Source organism: Fukomys damarensis, unplaced genomic scaffold (genome assembly GCF_012274545.1).
Source record: "Fukomys damarensis isolate Sample0158 unplaced genomic scaffold, DMR_v1.0_HiC HiC_scaffold_1, whole genome shotgun sequence".
Taxonomy (NCBI): Eukaryota; Metazoa; Chordata; class Mammalia; order Rodentia; family Bathyergidae; genus Fukomys; species Fukomys damarensis.
The window spans coordinates 29,838,878-29,855,570 of record NW_022900913.1 but is presented as its reverse complement, the minus strand read 5'-3'; the positions used below and the strand labels follow the sequence as shown (position 1 = coordinate 29,855,570).

At 38.3% G+C, this 16,693-nt stretch overlaps 1 protein-coding gene across 5 annotated transcripts in view; it reads right to left on the bottom strand.

The window, feature by feature from the left end:
- The window catches only part of Egflam (EGF like, fibronectin type III and laminin G domains), a 165,201-nt gene that overhangs the window by 80,683 nt on the left and 67,825 nt on the right, over positions 1-16,693 (bottom strand). For all 5 annotated transcript variants that reach the window (XM_033760066.1, XM_033760047.1, XM_033760024.1 and 2 more), the window contains one exon: positions 15,791-15,926. In XM_033760066.1, coding sequence (XP_033615957.1) covers positions 15,791-15,926 — 136 coding nt within the window. The remainder of the gene's footprint in view (positions 1-15,790; positions 15,927-16,693) is intronic.

The window sequence follows — 16,693 nt, the reverse complement described above, 5'->3', positions numbered from 1 at the left end:
TATCACCACTTCTCTTCAATATAGTTCTGGAAACATTAGCCACAGCAATTAGACAAGAGAAAGAAATTAAAGCAATAAAGATAGGAAAGGAAGAAGTTAAACTATCATTATTTGCTGATGATATGATACTCTACATTGAAGATCCAAAAAACTCCACCAAAAAACTTCTAGACTTAATTGACAGATTCAGTAGAGTATCTGGATACAAGGTGAATACCCAAAAATCAATAGCCTTCTTATACACAAATAACAGACACACGGAAAGAGAAATAAGGGAAAAAATTCCTTTTACAATAGCATCCAAAAAAATGAAGTATCTAGGAATCAATTTAACAAAAGAAATAAAAGATCTCTACAATGAAAACTACAGCACTCTGAAAAAAAAAATGGAAAGCTATCTCCTGCTCCTGGTAGGAAGAATCAACATAATGAAAATGGCCATACTACCAAAACTGCTATATATATTCAATGCAATGCCAATTGAAATTCCAGCACTATATTTCACAGAACTAGAAAAAAAATCCAAAAATTCATTTGGAACCATAAGAGACCTAGAATAGCAAAAGCCATTTTAGGCAACAGACACATGGCACCAGGTGTAACAATTCCCAATTTGAAACTATACTACAAAGCCACTGTGATAAAAACAGCATGGTACTGGCAAAAAAATAGGCATGAGGATCAGTGGAACAGACTGGAATGCACAAAAACAAATGCTAATGTACTCAGCTACCTCATCTTTGACAAAGGAGCTGACCATCCTCAGTGGAGGAAAGATAACCTCTTTAATAAATGGTGTTGGAAAAACTGGATGTCAACCTGCCACAGATTAAAATTAGACCCTTATCTTTTGCCATGCACTAAATTAAAATCCAAATGGATTAAAGATCTAAATATTAAAATAGAAACATTAAATTTGCTGGAAGATAAGTTAGGCAGAACTCTGGAAGACATTGGTATAGGAAAAGACTTTATGAACAAATCCTCAGTATTACGGGAACTAGCAGATAGAATCAACAACTGGGATCTCATCTTACTAAAAAGCTTCTGTACTTCAAAAGAAACCATCAGCAGAACTAAGAGACAAGCTACAATGTGGGAAAAAATTTTTACCAGCTGTTCCTCAGACAAAGGACTATTATCAAGGATATATAAAGAACTCAAAACAGTCCCCCCAAATATAAAGACCTGATTAAAAAATGGGCATCTGAAATGAACAGACATTTCTCAGCAAAGAAATAAAAGCAGCAAGAAAATATTTGAAAAAATGTTCCACATCACTGGTCATTCGAGAGATGCAGATGAAAACAACACTGAGATTCCACCTCACCCCACAAAGAATGGCTGCTATGAAGAAATCACACAATAACAAATGTTGGCGGGGTTGTGGGGAGAAAGGAACCCTTCTCCATTGTTGGTGGGAGTGCAGACTAGTGCAACCACTATGGAAATCAATATGGAGATACCTCAAAGAGCTTGGACTGGAGGTTCCATTTGACCCAGCCATCCCTCTGCTGGGCATCTTTCCAAGAGAACTAAAAGAATCATATCACAGAGAAGTATGTGCACCCATGTTTATAGCGGCACAGTTTGTAGTAGCTAAATCTTGGAAACAGCCTATTTGCCCATCCGTTGGAAACTGGATAAAGAAGTTGTGGTTTTTCTATAAAATGGAATATTACTCAGCCATAAAGAATGAGAAAATAGATTCATTCATAGGAAAATGGATACATATTGAAGATATACTCCTAAGTGAAATAAATAAGTCACACATGTGTAAATACTGAATAGTTTCCCGGTGTAAATAATCTGCATAAAATACATAAGATTCTAATAAGATTACTGACATTTAGAAATGGGAAGAAAGGAGCTAAAGGTGTAGGGAAGGTGGGATGGGTAGGGGAAGAGTAAAAAGGGCAAAGAAAAAAATGTGAGAGAATGAAAAGATGAAAATAAAGTGTTTGTAGATGGGGAGGGGAGGAGGGGATGAAGGGAGGGCAGAGGTAAGGGGAAAAAATGAGAATCAAGACTTGTCAGTAGAGGTACAAAATCCCAACAATGAATGTAACTTGTACTGTATCCCTAAAATGTACCAATAAACTCAATTAAAGCTGAAAAAAACAAAAAGAACAGAACCTCAAAAGAATCAGTAAGAAACCAGGGTAAAAAAGCAAATTCCAAGAGCAGTATTTGAATAGCTACATGAACTGAGATCCTGAAGTAAGGCTAGGAGGACAGGGAAGGATCTAAACTAGGATTTGACTGTATTTGAATTTGGATAACTGAAAATAAATTGAGAATCCTTGAGAGGAGGACAGATTCGTGCAATATTAGCTGTGTGTGGTGTGAACATATTGTCAACTACTTGATAAATATTAAGTGGGATGAACAAAGAGTAAAACAGTATGGGTCTCTGATACAAATGATCATTTAATGCATGTCAAAGATAGGTGTAATACCTAAAAACATTAGCAATTACTGTAGTAGATAAGTATACCTTTTGGCATACACACATACGCAAGGCTTTCCTTATTAACTTCTGTGTCACCAACTTGCCACATTAACCAATGATCTACATTTATTCCTACCAACTGAACAACTGATTTATTAAGAGTCTACTGTGATTATCCCCAAACCTGTTTATAATTTTTGTGTTTGTTATTTAATATTGTGTAAAGCAGTGAAATGTGAATACGAAAATGAGTGATAGCTACGTTAATTGTTTTTGAGAGATTTGAAAAATCTGAGCTACTTTAAAAATGCCACTGAACTAAGTAAAAGCAAGACAATTGTAAAAGAATGAGGAAACATTATCAAATTTTAGGATTCTTCACCCACCTTTGCAAATTACTTTATGATTCTGGTTTGATTGAAAAAAAAAAACATATCAGGGGCTGGGGATTTGGCTCAGTGGTTCCGTTGCCTGCTTTGAAAGCACAAAGACCCGAGTTCAATCCCCAGTACAAAAAAAAAAAAATCAGTAGTAAGGACAGGTAAGACCTTCTAAGTGGATTTCTGCATGATTATTAATGGGGCACCTCATTCAGTGGGCCCACATCTAAAGACCATGGCCCTACATTAAGAGAGTGGCAAATTGACGTACATTTATAGAATTCATCTTAAAATAGTGTTTAAAGTATTCTATACCATTTAAAATATAATTTTTTACTTTAACTGACTTAAAAGTCTTTAACTCTTGTGAACAATCCTGACAATATTAGTCAAGGACTTTTAAAATAAATGAATGGGCTATACCTGAGATACATGAGTAGTTGCATATAAACCACATAGACTCTTGTCCTTTTCCAAGGCCTTCTCAGGATGGACCCAAATCCCAAATCCCCCCAACATCATACTCTAAAACACATTGAAAGACTGTATTATTAAAGATCTAAATATTAATAAAGAGACACTAAATCTGCTGGAATATAAGACATTGGCATAGGAAAAGACTTTATGAACAAATTCTCAGAAGCACAGGAACTAACACAAAGAATCAACAACTGGGATCTCATCTTATTAAAAAGATTCTGCATTGCAAGAGAAACCACCAACAGAACTAAGAGACAACCTACAATGTGGGAAAAAATTTTTACCAGCTGCTCCTCAGACAAAGGACTATTATCTATAATATATAAAGAACTCAAAATAATCAGCCCCCAAATATAAAGACCCGATTAAAAAATGGCCATCTGAAATGAACAGATATTTCTCAGACAAAGAACTAAAAGCATCAAGTAAATATATGAAAAAAATGTTCCACATTATTGGTCATTTGAGAGATGCAGATGAAAACAACACTGAGATTCCACCTCACCCCAGAAAAACATGGATGCTATCAAGAAATAACCAATAACAAATGTTGGCAGGGTTGCGGGGAGAAAGGAACCCTTCTCCATTGGTTGTGGGAGTGCAGACTGGTGAAATCACTATGGAAATAAATATGGAGATACCTCAAAGAATTAGGATTAGAGGTTCCATTTGACCCAGCTATCCCTCTGCTGGGTATCTTTCCAAAAGAATTAAAAGAATCAAGCTGGGAGGGGTGGCATACACCTGTAATCGCAGCACTGGGGAGGTTGAGGTAGGAGGCTTGCTGTGAGTTTGACTCCAGCCTGGGCTACATAGTGAATTCCAGGTCAGTTTCAACTACATAGTGAGACCCTGTCTCAAAAAAAAGAATTAAAAGAATCATACCACAGTGATATATGCACACCCACGTTTATAGCAGCACAGTTTGATAGCTAAAACTTGGAAACAGACCATTTGCCCATCTGTTGGAGACTGGATAAAGAAGATGTGTTTTTTCTATAAAATGGAATACTACTCAGCCATAAAGAATGAGAAATTAGGGTCATCCATAGGAAAATGGATACATCTTAAGGCCATACTCTTAAGTGAAATAAATAAGTCACACATGTGTAGATACCAAAAAGTTTCTCTGGTGTGAAAAAACTATAATTGTACATAAAATCCTAAAGGTATATTTGACAATGTGAAATAGGAAAGAAAGGGCTAAAGGTTTAGAGGAAGTGGGGAGGGTAGGGGAAAGGGAATAAGGGAAAAGAAAAAGATACAAGAAAATGAAAAAATGGAAATAAAGTATTTGTAAATAGGGAAGGGAGGAGGGGGTGAAGGAAGGGCAGGGGTAAGGGGAAAAATGAGAACCAAGACCTGTCATGTAAAGGTACAAGATCCCAATGATGAATGTAACTGTACTGTATACCTAAAATGTACCAATGAGGAAAAAAAAGAAAGACTTTACTGAAAATCTTGTGAGAAAATTAGAAAGGCTAACTTTTTTCTAGTTGTTCTGCATCTAAATAAATGTTGAAAATATTTAATGGAGCACTCACATATCTCAGTAAGGTTCAAAGGACTATGCAGACAAATAAGAATGTGGGAAGAATAATGCAGTGGTTAAGAAGAAAAATCAGATTGAAAAAAAAAAGAGTTCTCAGGGTGATGAAGGCTCAGTTCTGCTCCCTTACCTTTAATTGGAGAAGTCTTCAAAAAAGTAAAAAAACAAACAAACAAACAAACAAATATAAAAGAGGACCTTAATAGTCCTCACGGAATCAAAACCATTTATATTTAAAATATCAGAATTTTAGGGAATGCATATAGTTGCCTGGGATGTGACCTCCTAAAATAAGACATGTGGCAGAATAAAAATTCAGAACAATCTCACTCTATAGAAACAAAGGGCAAAGCCAACCTGAATAAAATTTAACAGTATGTTTATAAAATCTGATGTTAGTTTTTAAAAAAATCAAATGCATAGATATGATAGAAAAAGCCTGGTATAGCAAGAACTTATGGGGAGGGTCATAAATCTAAACTTTAAAAGTAATCACAAACTCAACACAAATTCAGGGGACCAGCTGTTGTTGCAAAAGCCCAGGGACCATAGGAGAGGAAAGAGGTATTAATCACCTGACAGGAAGTGCTCTAGATCCATCCGGGTGTGAGGTAGAATTCAAAGGGTTGCCACTGCTTAGTTTGGGTGCGGAAGATATAGCGAACATAGACCACTGTCTTTAAATAAGAAACAGACTGTGTGTCAAATGAAGATAATGTAGGCCCCTTCTTGGTCTTCCATATTGTAGTAGGAGGCAAAATGGTTCCTTACAGAGAAGTTGATGTCAGCACATTACCAAAAAAACATTTTGATGGCAATTAAGAATGTCAACAATGATGCCAACTGCCTTGACTGGACAAGCTTTGCACCAATGGTCTTACTAAAGCAGAGACTGTTGGTCATCAGTTAGGAAAGATGAGGTCATGAGTGACTTCCTCATCAGGCTAGGAGTTTGGATTTCATTTTCAGTGTCTCTGATCTCAACCCACATTGATCCAGAGCAATGTTTTTGAGTGTTTTTGCATGAGTCACTTAAAGACCGATATTAGACATTGTAATCCAGGAAACATCACAAATATTAACTGAAAATATTAGATATGTAAATGAAAATATAATTTATTGCAATAAAAGACACACTGCTATCAACTGCCTTCAAAACATTCCTCCTATTTATTTCTTCCTTGCCTCTTTCTGAAGCATTTCTGAAGACCCTTTTTGTGTCTTTAGTTGTGGTGTCACAGCTGCCTCAATGTCTTGAATTGATTCAGTGTTTACCTTTCATGGTCGTTTTGACTTTGGTTCCAGATTCATTAATAAGATGGATAAGAACACACTATAATACCTTCCTGAGCCTGTCTTTCTGTTGGATGGCCCTCAGCAGCAGCATTCACTATATTTTTGATCAGACCTTATACAGACATTCATGAAGGAGGACTTCTGGAACTGCTTTACAAACTGGCAAGAACAGTAGGATAAGATAAGTGTGTTCAAAGTGAAGGGCAGTGTTTTGAGGGGTGGTAATAGCAATGTCTTTTGCTGTAATACACTGTTTTTGTAAAATTTAATAATTCACTATATATTTTGATCACTCTTGTATATACATGTACACATACAAGTTTTACAAAGTCATCCATGTATGTAGTATATAGTCTTGGATATTTTTTCAGTTCTGCTCTATTTCCCTTTTACAAAAACTCTTAGCCAGGACCCTCTCACACTACCTTTTATTAAGTCATCACCCACACAAGAACCCCCGTTCTTGAAGCTGAGGTAAGAACTAAAGTTCAAGCCATGTTACAGACATTGACAAGGAAGCTGGGCTAAATGTGGTTAAATTATGATAGGAAAAACTTTTGAGAATGGAATTTGTTGGAGCAGAAAACTTTCCTCCAGGGAATGTAGCATAAAATGCAGAGTGGCCTTGACAGTGGAGGCCACCATGCTGGCTAGAGAGGGAGAGGACTAAAGGTCTAAGCATAGTACAACCAGATATGTGCAGCCTCTTTCCCTGAATATCAAACCTAGGATTTCACAGTGTAACACTTTCTGAACATGATCCATCATTCCACAGTGTATATTTTCTGAAGGACCTTGGATTATTCAATGACTTCTTGCTCTCATATTATTCCATTATCTCAGAAACAGCTAAAAAAATCTCCTCTGAACTATCCCATGCCTTCAACCCAATACTACTCTTGCACTCATTATATCACCTTCTAATATAACGTTACATTTTGTATTTTTTACTAGTCTATAAACTCATTAAGAATAGCACTTTGTCTTATTTATCTCTGTGTTCCTTGAGATGTCTGCGTGATCTTTCAAAAATGCAAACACATTCAGTCCCTTTCCACTTAAAATTTCCTGCAGCTCTCTTTTCTCTTCAGGATAAATACAAGCTCTTTTATAATGCTCTTTTGGTATGACTCTTGCTTACCCATCTCTCACCACACATACAGCTCCAGGCTTCCTCCGCAATTCCAAGAGCCTTTTTCTTCTTGCCTCCAAACCACTGCTTTAAGTGGTTTCCTCTAGCCTAAGCCCTTCATGTCTCTTCCTTTCTCTTCTGCTCAGTTATCTCTGATGTATCTTAGCTACTCTAAGAAGCCTTCTCAAACTCCTTCAAAACTGGGTCGCTCATAACTATGTACAACTTTTATATATCATCATGAAATTTTAAAACATTGAAAACAAATTCAGATGTCAAAATTGTGGGGTCCTATCCCCACCTTTGCTGTAGGATCTACTACTCTGGTCTGCTCACCTGCATTCCCTGTTCCACTGTCCAGTTGTTGGGGATATAGTTGACTCATACCTTAATCCCTTGCACATGATTTGTACATGTAAGATACTCAGTATCTACACAATTACATGAATAAGTGTTCATAGTGGGTATGTAATAAAGAGCTGAATGTAAAATGTCTTCAGAATTTAACCTCAGGAGTAGCATGATGCCCTAACCCAGGGGTTGGCAAATTTCAACCACCTGGCAATGTTTGTCAACCTTTAATGGAACTGTGCAGGTATTGTCCTTGGCCGCTTTTAAACTATAATCACAGAGTGAAATACTGAGACAGAGTTCACATAACTGGCAAAGCACAAAATGGTACTATCTGAACCTCTGAGAAAAAGTTTGCCAATCCTGACTAAAACAACAGCCTTTCATCTTCTTGTGTCACTGGGACAGTCTGATGAAGCCCATAAACCTCTTCTAAGAATGTTTCCACATGTAGAAAATGAAATAATAACACAAAGGAAGCATATTAAAAACAATTATCAAAATAATAAATTATGATAGACTTATGTACACTTCTTTAATAACGTTAAATCACACAACCTAGTAATGAATTTAAATCACTCTGTTATTTTCAATGCAGTGGTAAACGTAACTGGTACTTTGCAACATGTGCAACAATTGTGATGGATAAGAAAAGACCTATCCTCCTAATGGTGACAAATCATAAGAATTACTAATACCACTGTGGTTTGCTGTCTGCATTGATTTATTAAGAAAATGATAAGTTTCAGTTGCTGAAACTAAGGATTTCATTATTTTCCAGCTGAGTGCACAGACTCCTTGTGTTCTATCCAGAGAGCTTTTGGGGATCTACAGAGTACAGGTTAAGTGCTGCAAGGGAAGAGGCATTACCCCAAAGATTATCTAGGGAGAACAGGACAGAGGTGAGAGATAACATCGCCCTCAGGAGAGACCCCAGTTGTCTGTCAAATGTGCAGCTTGGTTTCATGAAGGAACTGTTCTTCACTGAAATAAACTTCCAAACCAGTAAGTAGCCACATTAAAAAAAATTTTTTTAACCTTCAGCTTTCAGTCTCTTTATTTATGTATTGGTTTTAACCCAACCAAATGACAAATGGATGATAGAATGGGGTAATGATAAACTCCAAAGGCAATTTGTCCCAGGTAGGGCGATAAGAAAGCAGGCTTTTTATTTACAATTTACAAATGGCTCCCAAAGGTGCTTCACAAGAATTCAATTTATAACTCTCATAAATCTGACCAGGAATTATATTAGGAATTCTCACAGTAGGAGCAATTAACACTTTCAGAAATAAATTTGTAGAACTGTAGGTCAGACTTAAGCAAAAACTTGCAGAATAGCACTTCCACTGGAGCCTGGACAGGGGGACTTGACAGCTACTAGAATTGCTGGGACCAGGAATATGTCTGGGAGGCACTTCTGAGATTTTCAATTTTGAAACAAAAAAAGGGGGGAGGATTTTTGTCATGATGAAGCAGCACTTGGTACCATGGAATCCCAGCTAACATGCAGGCAAGCCCATTCTTGCTCACTTCTGATTGTGTTGCTGGTGGTAAAGAAAGCTTGTGACTGAATGTCAAAACTTCCTAAACTCCTTCTTGAAAAGACAGAGGAAACATTTTTAATTTTCCCTCCATTCTCCCTAAATTAACTAATCAATTAGAATTATTCTTTAGTGCTGGGGATGTAACTCAGTGATAGAGCACTTGCTATGGGTTCAATCCCCAGCACCTCTAAATTCCAATTCTAAATTTTAAATATTTCCAATTTTAAATTTAAATATTTTCAATTCTAAAATTTGAGGGTGATAAAACCAACACAAAGCTATATTGCTCTTAAATATTGCTGTCATTTGTCCAACCATTGCTATATATTTTAGTAAAGTGCTCTTGAGAAAGTTGGCAATTCACTTATGAGAGCTATAAAATTCAACTTTTATTCCACATGAAATAAAATCATAGCAGGCACTTTCAATTCAGCAGTATATATTTAGGCTATTTGAAGCATTCCCATCTACTGATATGCCTTTTATGATGAGGAAACAGAAATAAATAACTTCCAGTGGGGGTGAGGAGGATGACTATGTGCAAATCCACGTTGGGATCCATCTGATTTGTATTTCTATATTATTGATATAAGACGATGGTTACTATTGTGACCAATTAGTGATATTAGTGGTAAAGTTTTCATTTAACCACTTGTGGCTAATGCTTCTTAAATTATCTACTTCAACATAAGTAATACATCTCCATGTGGCACAAGGTACAAGAACCAACCTAAAAAAAAAAAGTATCTCCCACAAGCCACCCATCTAAGCGCTATACTGGAATCTTTCTATCTTTGAGACCCTTCTTAGGTAGCCACTAGTATCATCTGCATCTTATGGCTGAGGAAAGTTAGGATTACAGGGTTAAAAAACTCACCCAGAGTCACTTGCCAGTTGTTGACATTCTCTAGATTAAGCTTCAGAGCTTTTGACCCTGACCATAACACAAAATCATACCATTTTTCTAACCATTCAAGGAAATCCAGAATCCATTCAGTTTCCTTGCTGAATCCCAGACTTTATCTTTATATCAGTAACCACCTTTGCAGCCTCATGATTACTTACAGCTAAAGGAAGAGTTTGTGATGGGGAAGAAAGACAGATGATTTTTGACAAAAATGTCAGTTTGTGAACAATCATTTTTGACTACCTACCCAGATTGTACAACTTGAGATTTCTCAAGTGAAACCAGCAATCATCTGCAATCTGCCTAGAAACAGTCCTGTATGAAGGTGAATTTTGCAAGTCTTATTATGGAAAGCATCTGCAAGGGACCAGGGAATTATTTAGGCAGAAAGGGTTAAGAGGGGATTTATTACTCTCTTTCTTTTGTTAGTAAAACTGTCTAGTTTTACTAACTGTCTAGTGAGATTTAGAAATCAACATTTCTTGCTCTATGTTCCTAAAATGTACCCAGAAATCCTGCCTTTTGGATTATCATATGTACCCAAGGTAAATTAGTAGTGAACTTTTCATTAGAAAGTCACTGAAACCTTTAATCTGCCCTTTGCAGCAGTTGGTGATGCAAAACTCCAGAGCAGTTTTAACTAATTATGTGATACCTACAAAAAAACTATGTAAGCAAAATGAAAACTATTTTTCACTTCTAGCCAGCCCCGTAGATAGCATATGTGGGGCATGGCACCCCAACTGGAACATCAGTGATGAGGGACATTTTTTTAGGCCTTCGGTTTTCATTGTTGCATAATATATATTTCTGCATATGAGAAAAGCACTTACTACAGGGAAATTCTTAGGCAGAGGAAAGGAGATTTCTCAGATATTTATAACCAAAATATTTCAAAACATAGGTAGCTATATTTATGCTTGATTTTTATTTTAATAAACACTGAGTGTTGCCACCCACAAAGAAATTTTTAGTATCACTTGAGAAAAAGAAATAATCTCCTCCCCAAATGTACAGTTTCCCTGTTTTAAAAAGCAGTTGAGAATTTCAGAAACATTGCAAAATGTGTTACAGCTTGTAAGCTCATTTAAAATTTTCCTTTTCAAATCTTTTCTATTGTGCTTAAAAATATTTAAAAATCTACTCTTGCCAGAGAAACTAATGAGCCGACATTGGGAGAGATTGTGAAGAATTCTCCCACTGCTCACCAACAATAGAAATTTCTTACAGATCTGGAGGCTGACAAGTCCAAGATCAAGTGCCAGCAGATTTGGTTTCTCATGAAGGCCTGATTTTGGAAGATCTTGTTTTAGTTCACAGATGGCATCATCTTATTGTGTACTTACATGATGGGGAAGGAGGTAAACCCTCTCAGGCCTCTTTTACAAGACCTCTTATCCACTCACGAGGGCTCTACCTCATCAGCTAATGGCCTCCCAAGGGCCCCACCTCCTAACACCATCACCTCAGGAGTTTGGACCTCAACACAAAAATTTGGGCAAAGAGGGACACAAACACTCAGGTCATAGCACACACTGTGTAAGTGTAGTTTCTGGACAGGGCCCAGAAAAGCGCTCTCCAAACACACATCCTCAAGCATTCACTTGCAATGGGATAGGCTCTGACATATCTATGGATGGATTTAGTCTGCACTCCAACATTAAATGTAGCAACAAGTCACAGAGGCTTTTCTTAGGAACAGCAAGAACCGTCTGAGAGGAGGCTTCCTCTTCCCTCTGCCTGCCAGACTCTGGGTGGCTCTCTCCATGCTTTCACCTCTGACAGGGGATCATGGACATGAGTTCACATGGGACTTCGTGAAAAAATTTAAAGAGCACTAGGTTGCAAGACAGGAAAATTCAATTCTAATTTTAGTTCTATGCCCAATGAGTCATTTAACTATGGCAAAGTAACGCCAGCAGTTGATTCCAAGTTTCCTCTTTTGTAAAAGGGAAATGGTATGGTGGGTGGGAAGGACACAAGCACATATGCAATGGATACTGTTCACAAACGTGCTACAAGGGCTGTGAGTGATAATCACAGCGAGGGCTGCCTTTACCTGATATTACTCACGAGGAAATGGAAGTTCTGAGATGAAATAACTTCACTGAAGCTACATTTGCTAGCAGCAATAGATGCAGAATTCCTAGCACAGGAACTATCACAGGGACTGGCTTTCCCTAGATAACCATTTTCCATGTGGAACACCGAGGAGTTCATGAATTCTATACTTGAAGCTAGCCTTCCAGGGCATTGTGAAGGTACTTTGTCAAGGTATGCATATTTATTTATTTTTTAAAGTTATGCATATTTAAAAGGACTAACTGTTTATAAGAATGGTGTATAATATATGTGTGTGTGTGAATTTGGGCCTTGAAGCCCTAAGATGTTAGGAACAGTTCTAGATATTAAAATAATGTATTTTTGTTAGAAAGAATTATGATTATTAAGTACAGGTACATAATGCCCATATATAGCTGACACTTTGCAGGTTTTAAATAACCACATAGCTTTTTCGCATATGTGATCTCACTGGATCCCCCTAACCACACATTATAAGGCTGAGAGAAGTTACTGTCCATGTTTTGCAGTTGGGAGTTTGGGGCCAGTGGTCCTGGGCCCCTTTGTCTCACTTCTGACTTCAGCAGCAGCTGTGCTGTGACCATTCTGTGAGAGTTCAGAGTCACCTCCCACCACCCCCACCTCAAGCCCATGCTGTGCTCAAGATCTCAGCGGAATCAAGGCCCCAAGATACCCCGTCACCTATAACATAGTCTTCCTCCCCTCTATGTCCTCTTTCCCTATTGCACTATCCCTGCTCTCTCACTCTTGCTTCCAAATAAACTACTTATTCTCAGTCTTTGTCTCAGGATCTGCTTTGAGGAGACCTCAAGCTATGGGATGCAGGAAGGAGGATGACTTGCCCAGAGCCATGTGGCTGATGAGCAAAGGAAGCAGCACTTTCTCCTAGGTATTCTGGTTCTGAACCCATTGAAGCTTTCATCTACTTTCAGCTGTTCACACAGGTTAGGAAACTGCCATTTCTGGATTTTTTCAATAATACCAGAAACAGAAGCAAATTTTAAAGAAACCTGGTTGAGTATAAAATTAATAATAAACATAATTGCCATCTATGCTGGGGCTACAAAGATGATCTCTAGGCTATAATAAAAAAATCCTTGCATTTTTCAAAGTTTTAAAGTAGTACAGATTTTGCTCTGTTGGAGTTGTCTAATTTACTTGTTTAAGTAAATTACAAATGTTAAGTGTTATCCCCAAATTTTACAGATGAGAAAGCTGGAGTTTTAGAACTTTCAGTGTTGCACATTTAGCTAGTATTGAAATCAGGTTAGAACTTTCTTTATTCTAAGCTTACTGCAGGCTTTGCCTACCAGACCTGTTCAAATCTGGGATTGTAGATTATTCCTGAGGAAGAACACTGGTCTGGGACTTCATAGTGGATGTCCCTCGCCTCTCCTCTTGCCATTTCTCTCCTCCCCACTCCCTTACTTGGTGTCCAACTGCCCCCTTTTCCAGCAACTGTGACACAATTTTCCTTTGAGGAGTCAACCCTCTTGAACACTGAGCCCACACACTCCAAGTCAGAAAAGCCCACCAGTCATTAATTCCAAAGCTTGCAATAATCAGGTCTTAACCAGTTCACAGATTTTCCCAACCTGGCCCCAGTGACTGAGTCAGAGAATGAAAAGGGATCAATTCCCAGCCAATTAGAATGAGTATCTTGATTTGTGAGTCCAGGGTGAAGTTATTCTCACTCCAATAGGAAACTAAGCTAGCACACTGCAGGTCTTTTTTTTTTTTAAATAATTTTAATTGAGTTTATTGGTACATTTTAGGGATACAGTACAGTTACATTCATTGTTGGGATCTTGTACCTCTACATGACAAGTCTTGATTCTCATTTTTTCCCCTTACCTCTGCCCTCCCTTCACCCCCTCCTCCCCTCCCCATCTACAAACACTTTATTTTCATCTTTTCATTCTCTCACATTTTTTTCTTTGCCCTTTTTACTCTTCCCCTACCCATCCCACCTTCCCTACACCTTTAGCTCCTTTCTTCCCATTTCTAAATGTCAGTAATCTTATTAGGATCTTATGCATTGTTGCAGATTATTCACACCAGGGAAACTATTCAGTATTTACACATGTGACTTATTTATTTCACTTAGGAGTATATCTTCAATATGTATCCATTTTCCTATGAATGAATCTATTTTCTCATTCTTTATGGCTGAGTAATATTCCATTTTATAGAAAAACCACATCTTCTTTATCCAGTTTCCAACAGATGGGCAAATGGGCTGTTTCCAAGATTTAGCTATTACAAACTGTGCTGCTACAAACATGGGTGCACATACTTCTCTGCAAGTCTTGAATGTCTGTTGGACATTTTGCCACTGATTGGAAAAGCCCATCTGACAATTAATCAATAAGGCAGAGAGATGGACGGAGACAGACTGATAAAGTGACACTGATCTAGGGTTGCCTGAAGTAAGATTTGCCACTGGACTTTACAGGCCAAGGAGCTGGTACATTACTGCTACCTCTGCACCTTTTAAGCTTTCAACAAATCCTGCTTGATTCAAGGTGTGTACTCAGAAGGACTCAGAAGCCTTGGTACAACTCAGTCTTGAAGAAACACCTGTGTGTTTTCCACCATGAAGGAGAAGGCTAGGAAGTCAGGCAACAGAAGCAGAGCTAATCAGATCCTACCAGGATCCTTTGTCTCAGCTTCAGAGAGCCTCAGGAATGAGGTGCGGCACCAGTCTCTTTATGAATCCATGATGCAACCTCCTATGAGCCCCATCATCTTTAATGTAAAGGATGCCAACTCCACATGCATTGTTTTCAGGATCACTCGTCAGCCACTGCTGCACTTCAAAGTCAAATGGCAACCTCAGTGCAGAACAAAGACCTTAGATTGGGAATTCCTTTGGTTCGCCTTTTTCCTCCCTCCCTTCCTCCCTGCCTTGTTCCCTTTAGATCAAACTACACAGCATATTTAGAATCAATGTTCTTACATCTCTAAGTTCATAAGGACTTCTAATCATTCTTCTCCCTTCTAACAAGCTGAATCACAAGAACTAGAGAGGTCATCATGAGAAAAACAAATGCTGAAATCAGATCGAGGAACTTGCCCCAAGGAAATATGGATGTAGAGGAAAAAAAATGCATTGTTTGATTTTTAAAAGTTTCCCTCTCCCAGAGAAAAGTCATTATCAAATATTATATATATGTATATATCATATATATGTGTGTGTGTATATATATATATATATATATGCATATTTTGTACAGGGGATTGAACTCCATACCTTGTGCTTACAAGGCAGGTGGCAGAACCACTGAGCGAATTCCGTGGCCCTCACATATAATGTTTTAAAGTCACAAAGACAAGGTTCAAGCTTGAAGTGTAGGGAAGCTTATCAGTAATGGTGCCTCAGGAGTTCTCAGGGAAGAGAAATAGAGAAGAGGAGAATGAGAGCAGACAGGTTGACTGAATGATCTGCCACCAAAGAAGGGAGGAGACAGGTACTGGCCCAAGTATAAATTTGGGTCCCAAAGTCTTTGACTCTCTTAAACACATATGTGGCCAAGGCCTAAAGATGACTGTCCCTCTCATCTTACTTCACCGTGGGAAAAGCAGCGGTCTCCAAATTCAGCATTCATACTTACCTGATGAATTCCACAGAATAGTATTGAATGGGGGAGCTTCCTTCACTCTCTCCAGGTTTCCAAGAGAGGGCTACCCCAGAGTCAGAAACCACCAGGACATGAGGCCGCTGGGGTGCTGCTGGAGGCAGGCAGGGATCTAGGCAGGACAACAAACATAGCTAGATTTGGCTGGTTGTCTCATCTGCTGGAGAAGTTGAATAGATAAAAACATGTGCCTCCCACAACCAAGCCTCTCTGCTCAGAAGGCCTTCAAAACCCAAACCAAACACCAAAGATCACAGCTGCATTCACCACATAAGGTCTGACTCAGTGAGAGTTTGCCTTCCATCCTCCACCCAGCACCTCAGCTGGAAAGCCAATGGAGTGAGCTCCACTGAGTGTGACACACATGTGATTTGTTCCCCTCAGACCCTTCCCTCACAACCCCACCTCCTAAGAACCTTTCATCTTCGTCTACATGTTGGACTTGATATTTACCTACAAGGGAAATTAAATGTTTACCATTACTGCCACTTATTTTCTAACTCTTGTGTTTTCCCCTGCTGATAATGAAAATGCACAACAATGGAAAGGCATTTGAGGGAACAGCTTCATTGTAAAGGTGGTTATGTCACCCCAGTAACCTCTTACTGTCTTCATGTCCAGATTTTCATACCTCTCATTGTTTTGTTCATACTTTTGCTTGGGCCCAGAAGATTTCCCCACCTTCCAAGTATTTCACTGTAATTCAGATTGGGGATGTTTCCAATTTCCCTACCCCTACACAAAGAGCACCTCTGAGTAGTAACTGTCATCAACCTGTTTGTACACCAGTGTCCACTATGTGCCACTTCAATGAGTGTTTGTTGGATTCTTTCTGCCTATAGATCTCTCTCTCTCTCTCTCTCTCTCTCTCTCCCTCTC